Genomic DNA, 8,798 nt, shown 5'->3' on the forward strand with positions numbered 1-8,798 from the left:
TTGTTTCTGAATGGTCTACAGGATTTATTGTGGTAATCAATACAGACACAAAACTATTCTGTAGGATCAACACTCCTTATCTTCCTGTCTTTTAGTTAAGTCAATATCATGGGTTGTTTCTGAATGGTCTACAGAATTTATTGTGGTAATCAATACACACACAAAACTATTCTGTAGGATCAACACTCCTTATCTTCCTGTCTTTTAGTTAAGACTGTATCATGGGTTGTTTCTGAATGGTCTACAACATTTATTGTGGCAATCAATACAGACACAAAACTATTCTGTAGGATCAACACTCCTTGTCTTCCTGTCTTTTAGTTAAGTCAATATCATGGGTTGTTTTCGAATGGTCTACAGGATTTATTGTGGTAATCAATACAGACACAAAACTATTCTGTAGGATCAACACTCCTTATCTTCCTGTCTTTTAGTTAAGTCAATATCATGGGTTGTTTTTGTATGGTCACACACAAGGGTATTGTTCAAATTTACTACATAAACACACACAAGGGTAAGTTGTTAAGGCAAGACTTAGGTGTCTAATATCCTCCGCAGAGGTGCTTCGTATATATATATGTGTGTATATTGCAAATAAATAGAGGTGCTTCGTATATATATATGTGTGTGTGTATACGTTTGTCGTTGTCTGTGTGTGTGTGTATGGAAGGTTATATTTTGATCATTGTGTCTCAATGGTTGCCAGGATTTTGTGACCTCAAGCTACCAGCTAACAAGTACCCTCCAGGTTATCCATTTGACGCAGATGAAGAAAACTTTCCCTTGAATGGTCTTCGTTTCCTCGGACTTATTTCCATGATTGACCCTCCACGTGCTGCTGTTCCTGATGCCGTGGCCAAGTGTCGTAGTGCTGGCATTAAGGTAACGTGCACAGAGTTTACCCTATTCGTTGTTAAATATATTCTTGAGTGTATGAAGATTAGTAACGAAACTAGAACCATAGAATATAAGTTTTATGTTCAGTGATCACCGAATAATCTTTCCTTTCGTTTATTTGTTTTTACCGCTCGTATTTATTCTTTTTTTTTATATAAAGACAGTTGTTATGTTTATTCCCGTATACATAAAAAACAAAACCAATTAAATCATCTAAAATGTATCCGCGAGAAGGCGCTTTGTCGAAAAACCAACATAGAATGAAATATAGTGAAATCATCAAATATGGCTTACTTTCACCAATATGAAAACTGCCACAAGAGCTACTAATATTACACTTTTCTCCTTCCTTAGAAACGCTCATTTAACAACGCATACTGCAATGGAATGCATAGAGAATAGCGTATTTTTTCATGCAAACACATATTCTATCCCTAAACAAAACACGTGAAATGCGTTATGCCGTGCGTAATTTTTTAATGGGAAATTTTCCTCCCACTATAAACCTACAACATTAGCGGAATAAGCGGGAGAGGTGTTTCCATATGAAGTTGTTGAATACAAATGTGATATGTAAATTACATATAATTTCTACCCCAATAAATAGTCTGATATGCAAAGACTACTAATAGAAACTAAGTTTAAAGGTATAATAAATTCGATATGTACTGAAGGAAACAACATGGTTGTTCTTTGTCTTAGGAAGTCAGTATGTACTGAAGGAAACAACTTGGTTGTTCTTTGTCTTAGGAAGTCAGTATGTACTGAAGGAAACAACATGGTTGTTCTTTGTCTTAGGAAGTCAGTATGTACTGAGGGAAACAACTTGGTTGTTCTTTGTCTCAGGAAGTCAGTATGTACTGAAGGAAACAACATGGTTGTTCCTTGTATTAGGAAGTCAGTATGTACTGAAGGAAACAACATGGTTGTTCATTGTCTCAGGAAGTCGGTGTGTACTGAAGGAAACAACATGGTTGTTCCTTGTATTAGGAAGTCAGTATGTACTGAAGGAAACAACTTGGTTGTTCTTTGTCTTAGGAAGTCAGTATGTACTGAAGGAAACAACATGGTTGTTCCTTGTATTAGGAAGCCATTATGTACTGAAGGAAACAACATGGTTGTTCATTGTCTCAGGAAGTCAGTATGTACTGAAGGAAACAACATGGTTGTTCCTTGTATTAGGAAGTCAGTATGTACTGAAGGAAACAACTTGGTTGTTCTTTGTCTTAGGAAGTCAGTATGTACTGAAGGAAACAACATGGTTGTTCTTTGTCTTAGGAAGTCAGTATGTACTGAGGGAAACAACTTGGTTGTTCTTTGTCTTAGGAAGTCGGTATGTACTCAAGGAAACAACATGGTTGTTCCTTGTATTAGGAAGTCGGTATGTACTCAAGGAAACAACATGGTTGTTCCTTATCTTTGCAGAGAATTTCAGATGAAAGGTTTCAATACTCATCTATTAGCAGACTGACACATGTTGTTTCATAAGGAATTCCTGATGTTATATTCATGTATTAAATCCTACGGAACGAAAGCTTGCCTACCGAAAATCAAATAACCAACCAATATTTAAGATAAAATAATATAAATAGTACTTTAGGTTTTATGTAAACCCCCATAAAATATTATGTTTTGTTACAATTCATCAATAAAAATAAGGTAGACATAAAGCTCATTATTTGCTGATTTTGTTTTTAAATGTAAATTAGTGAAAGTGACTCTCTCTTGTTTTAATCATGACAGTTTAAGTTATTCTTCTGTATTTAGGTCATCATGGTCACTGGAGACCACCCCATTACAGCTAAAGCTATTGCGAAGGCTGTTGGTATCATATCAGAAGGCAATGAAACTGTAGACGACATCGCTGCACGTTTAAACATACCAATCGAAGAAGTAAACCCCAGGTATGACTTGGATATAGAAACGACCATCTGCTGATATACTTCCTAAAATAACCAGTTTTCAAAATAGTTTTGTGTGTGTGTGTGTGTGCTCTGGTTCCTGCTCTGTCCTAATCTTTCATGGCCAGTTACAGAACTACCGTCTTCATAAATATCTGTTTCTTTTAAAACTAGAATTATCGAATTTTTAAGCACGTTTTCCTAATCTATACACGAAAATGGTAATTAAACGAAATTACCCTCAATATTTCAATTAATTTCACTGGCGGTTTATTTTGTATTTTACAAAAATAAATGTTTTCAATCAATCGTTCTTCACAATTAGGGTTGTACTTAATATGATGCAATATTATAATTCCACAGGTAATTAACGGTATAAAAACAGGTATATAACTTTAGGGTTAAAACCCACTTATGTTAGGCCTATAAAAGTAAGATTGACTAGTTATGTGTCTTCTGTTTTCCTATACTACATATTGATATTAACTTTCGATCAGAGCAAGTTATGTACTCAAAGTGAAACTAGAAATCATCTTAGCAATTAATATAGCTAATTAATTATTGTTTTCTTACGTTCCTGCTTGTAAAGATTGGTATGCATTGTTTCATCAGTTATGTAACTCTGCCGTAATCCCAATAATATCTCATGAGTTTTAGGACGGTTTAAGAGATTTAGGCTAGTCCTAAATACACATATTTAGCTAACAATGGAAAACAATCTTTATAATTAAATTTTAATAATAAAAATATAAACAATAAATATAAACACAATCGATGTGTTAAATGTTCTAGCCAATACCGTTAATGTAAGTAGTAACAAATAATTAACCGAAAACACGAGTGCAAGTTTATTTGTGTGTATTAGTAACAAAGAGAATATTTCACATAAAAAGATGACACAAACTTTTTTGTGTAAACATGTCACCTAATCATTTATAAATACAACTATGAAAATAATTAGAACCAAAAGAAATTGCAATTACATGAAGATAGCAAATGAGTAAATATTTTTCCAATATAATTTTGTCATTGAAGTTAGCATCTTTCTAAATCTGTGTGTTCTAGAGATGCCAAAGCTGCTGTTGTCCATGGATCAGAACTGAGAGACATACACGACGAACAGTTGGACGACATCTTAAAACACCACACAGAAATTGTGTTCGCTCGTACATCTCCCCAACAAAAATTAATCATAGTAGAAGGGTGTCAACGCCTTGGTGCTATCGTAGCTGTGACAGGAGACGGTGTAAATGACTCACCTGCCTTGAAGAAAGCAGACATTGGTTAGTATATATATCGGTGTGATTAAATATAAAAACATATGAGAACTCTATTTCAAAATTAAGACTTTTACTTTACAGCAGGTAAACAGATGTACCTCACAAGGTTACTGAAGAAAGCAGACATTGGTTAGTATATATATCGGTGTGATTAAATATAAAAACATATGAGAACTCTATTTCAAAATTAAGACTTTTACTTTACAACAGATAAACAGATGTACCTCACAAGGCTACAGTAACCGTACAAATCTGGTATAAGTTACTGGTGGTATAACGAGATAAATATGTGTTAAAAAACCTAACAAGGCACCCTTCTTCTTCGGAATTAAATATATATATATATATATTAAGGAATCTCAAAACTGCATTTTATATTTCAAAGAAATAAATTTGATAACCGATAAAAACGGTTTGAAAATATTTGAAATAATAGTATAGGTATATAAATTATTATAATTGAAGCATTCTCCTTCACAGGGGTTGCCATGGGGATTGCCGGAAGTGATGTCAGCAAACAAGCAGCAGATATGATACTATTGGATGACAATTTTGCTTCTATTGTTACAGGAATTGAAGAAGGTTTGTGTTTTCAACACGCGTTTGTTCAGAAGCGAATACACAAGTTTTGGGATTCAATTCTAAATATTAAAGACAACAACTAAAAATTGTTATTTTAAGTACACATTTTTATTCAGTGTCAAATCTGTTTGTTCAAATTTACTACATAAATACACACACAAGGGTATTGTTCAAATTTACAGCATAAACACACACAAGGGTATTGTTCAAATTTACTACATAATATATATATATATGTATATTGCAAATAAACGAAGCACCTCTATTTATTTGCAATATAAAACGAAATAAGTCAATTAAAACTAGGATCATGTTCTATATACTCATGAGCCTGGAGAATTCTTAGAGTATTTTACAGCAGGTTTCTTACAGTATTTTTCAAGACGTAGTGAACTTAGGTTTCAACATACTAGGCTTTTTATAGACGTTTTTCAGAATACATCAGTGCATAGTAACCCGCTTTTCACTCTTCAATGTACACACACATTACGGTGTGTAAATATACGTCGACTGTGTGAAAATGTAAGTGGTATCACAACTAATTTTCTTGAATCAGGTTCAACAAAGACTTAAACAAGACATACAGTTTTTGTAATTTTGTTTTACAATAAGTATTAATTAAGACATTTTATGATAAGAAAAGTGGTGGGAAATAAAGATAATTATAAGAAAACATAATATAAATAGTATATGCGTATGATTGTCGAAGTTATCAAGTGATGGTAAGTTATAAAACATCATGATAAAGATAACTGATACGGGTATTTACAATGAGAACGATATCTCATATTACTTATATTCATCCCACCCTTGAAATAATTGGAGTTTTCTGAATTGTTACCTTTTAGGGAATGTTCCGGCGATGCGTCTGAGTCAGCCATTTTGAAATGCATGGAGCTGGCTACCGGTAATGTTCAACAGTACAGAGCTCGTCACCCAAAAGTCTGTGAAATCCCCTTTAATTCCACTAACAAGTATCACGTAAGTACTAATGATTGGAGTGTTAGAATAAGACTATTTACATGAAAACGTGCAAGGATTACGGCGGGAACATAATCTCCACTTCAATTAATCTCAAACAGCACCACTGGCTTCAAACTTCTGTAGTGATTGACTCTGAGATAAATGTTTCTTGTAAGCCAACCGCAATACTATCTTTTGTTAGCACTAGAAAACACTGAAGACGTATCTCAGTGTTGATCTAAGGAAACTAACTTCCTTTGTTAAAACCTTGTTTACCACAGTTGGTCTTATTTGTAACTGGTATGATTATCATAAACAAAAGCCAAAACTCATTCTCTCTCAAACTAATAAGTAGTTATATATATATATTCGAAGCAGAGTTACACAACGGCTTTCTGTGCATATAAGTCCCTAATTTTGAACTGATATTCTTTTGCAAAGGCAGTTAGTTAACAATACTCTCTGCCAAACTTTGGGCTACTCTAATCGAACGTTGGGATTAATGTGACACTTGTTAGTATCTCCCTGTCTGTTCTCCCAAGTAACCCAAGTTTTATTTCTCAAACAGAGTGTCACCAGCCTCAGCCCAGTAGAGTTAATGTGACACTTGTTAGTATCTCCCTGTCTGTTCTCCCAAGTAACCCAAGTTTTATTTCTCAAACAGAGTGTCACCAGCCTCAGTCCAGTAGAGTTAATGAAACATTTGTTAGTATCTCCCCGTCTGTTCTCCCAAGTAACCCAAGTTTTATTACTCAAACAGAGTGTCACCAGCCTCAGACATTTGTTAGTATCTCCCTGTCTGTTCTCCCAAGTAACCCAAGTTTTATTTCTCAAACAGAGTGTCACCAGCCTCAGACATTTGTTAGTATCCCCCAGTTTTTTCTCCTAAACAAATTATGTTTTATATCGACGGCAGGTTTCTTGGGTGTGTTCTATATCGACGGCAGGTTTCTTGGGTATATATCACTTCTGATGTTGTTGAATTTGCAGACATACTAAACACGTCAAAGCTGCCAAACAGTTGAAAAAACGTTCCGAAACACAAATTTATGATCACCGTGCCTACCAATATAGAGATAGTTGTATATATATAGGATCTTCCATCAGTATCTTTAAAATTCTAAAACTTTCAACTGAACATTCTAGGTGAACTGATCACTCCAAGAAAGTTCACAGCTCCCATTTTATATGTCTCGGAATGCTATCCTGACAACTTTAGTAAAATTAGAATAAACCATACACAGTCTTTGAAAAGTGTTCTTTAAATCGTAATATTTTTTAAACAACGCAGGAACGTTGAAGTTTTTAACTTTTATATACAAGAACACTTATGTATCATTCGGTAACGGAAGCTTTTGTTTTTCTCCTGTAGGTAACTATAAACGAACTGGAAGAACCCTCTGACTGTAATTACATCCTCTGTATGAAGGGTGCTCCCGAAAGAATTCTTGGCCGTTGTTCCACTATCTATATCAATGGAAAAGAGAAGAATTTGGATGAAGAAATGAAAGAAGCTTTCAATAACGCGTACTTGGAGTTAGGAGGCTTAGGAGAACGTGTAATCGGTGGGTTTCGTTAAAATAATTGGTCTCACAAGTGTGTAATCGGTGGGTTTCGTTAAAATAATTGGTCTCACAAGTGTGTAATCGGTGGGTTTCGTTAAAATAATTGGTCTCACAAGTTCAACTGATAAAAAAAAAGTGGTGGAAAATAAAGATAATTATAAAAAACATAATATAAATAGTACATGCGTATGATTGTAGAAGTTATCAAGTGATGGTAAGTTATAAAACATCATGATAAAGATAAGTGATAAATCTTTATCATGATGTTTTATAACTTACCATCACTTGATAACTTCTACAATCATACGCATATACTATTTATATTATGTTTTCTTATAATTATCTTTATTTCCCACCACTTTTTTATCGGTTATCTTTTCTGTTAATTATAATTCCTATAACTTATTTTTTTTATCTAATATAGCTTTTCTCAAAGCGGGGGTACCCCCCTCAAGAGGGTGCAAATGATCTCTTAGGGGGTGCGAGTGATTAGGGTAATAGTCAATAGCGAATTAATGCAAAATTAAGCGTTTTAATATATTTTTCGTTAATGAAAATAATAAGTAATTACTACAATACATATAAAATTTTAAGGCTTATCCGTCACTAACTCACTCTTTCACTCGTTAAAAAAAAAAGAAAGAGGGGGCGCACAAAAAACCATGGGCGACAAAATTTTGGGAAACTTAGATTTTCATCAAATGAGCTTAGCTCTAACCATTGTATGTCCTGCTGTTATATATAGAAAATATATTATATTGGTAATTGATGATGATATCAACGATAATTCTATATAGTAATTTGTATTCTTAATATTATAAACTCCAGACATAATTCACCATCTGTACAATTCATTTTATGTCTCAACATTACAGGTTACTTAGTCTGTTTGTTTCAGAAGTTCACGTAGAGCTACACAAGGGTTGGCCCCCCAGTGGCACAGCGGTATGTCTGCGGACTTACAACGCTAGAATCCGGGTTTCGATACCCGTGGTGGGCAGAGCACAGATAGCCCATTGTGTATCTTTGTGCTTATTTACAAACAAACATACACAAGGGTTATCAATGAATAGCCTAGTTTTGAACTGAAAGACCAAAGAGAAAGAATATAGCCAACAGCACCCACCGCCAACTCTTAGGGAACTCCTCTCTTATCGTATAGTTTGATTTCCCAGTTATTTTCATACCATTAGGATAATACTGTTAACAGGATAATATTAAGAGAAACGATCATACAACAAAGAAGGTTTTTTTTATTGTGAACAAGTTAATATTAAGAGAAACGACCATATGACAGAGAAGGTTTTTTATTGTTAACAAGATAATATTAAGAGAAACGATCATATAACAAAGAAAGGTTTTTTATTGTTACCAAGTTAACATAAACAAAAACGATCATATAACAGAGAATGTTTTTTTATTGTTACCAAGTTAACATAAACAAAAACGATCATACAACAAAGAAGGATAATACTGTTAACAGGATAATATTAAGAGAAACGATCATATAACAAAGAAATGTTTTTTATTGTTACCAAGTTAACATAAACAAAAACGATCATACAACAAAGAAGGATAATACTGTTAACAGGATAATATTAAGAGAAACG

At 33.7% G+C, this 8,798-nt stretch overlaps 1 protein-coding gene across 1 annotated transcript in view; it reads left to right on the forward strand.

The window, feature by feature from the left end:
- Window positions 1-706: 706 nt before the first annotated feature.
- The window catches only part of LOC106476132 (sodium/potassium-transporting ATPase subunit alpha-like), a gene marked incomplete at its 5' end in the record, with an annotated part of 12,247 nt that continues 4,155 nt past the window's right edge, over window positions 707-8,798 (forward strand). Inside the window, 6 exons of the mRNA XM_013936802.1 lie at window positions 707-882; window positions 2,665-2,801; window positions 3,864-4,081; window positions 4,559-4,679; window positions 5,509-5,641; window positions 6,996-7,188. Coding sequence (XP_013792256.1) covers window positions 707-882; window positions 2,665-2,801; window positions 3,864-4,081; window positions 4,559-4,679; window positions 5,509-5,641; window positions 6,996-7,188 — 978 coding nt within the window. The remainder of the gene's footprint in view (window positions 883-2,664; window positions 2,802-3,863; window positions 4,082-4,558; window positions 4,680-5,508; window positions 5,642-6,995; window positions 7,189-8,798) is intronic.

The sequence above is a fragment of the Limulus polyphemus genome, unplaced genomic scaffold (genome assembly GCF_000517525.1).
Source record: "Limulus polyphemus unplaced genomic scaffold, Limulus_polyphemus-2.1.2 Scaffold9883, whole genome shotgun sequence".
In the NCBI taxonomy this organism is placed as follows: domain Eukaryota; kingdom Metazoa; phylum Arthropoda; class Merostomata; order Xiphosura; family Limulidae; genus Limulus; species Limulus polyphemus.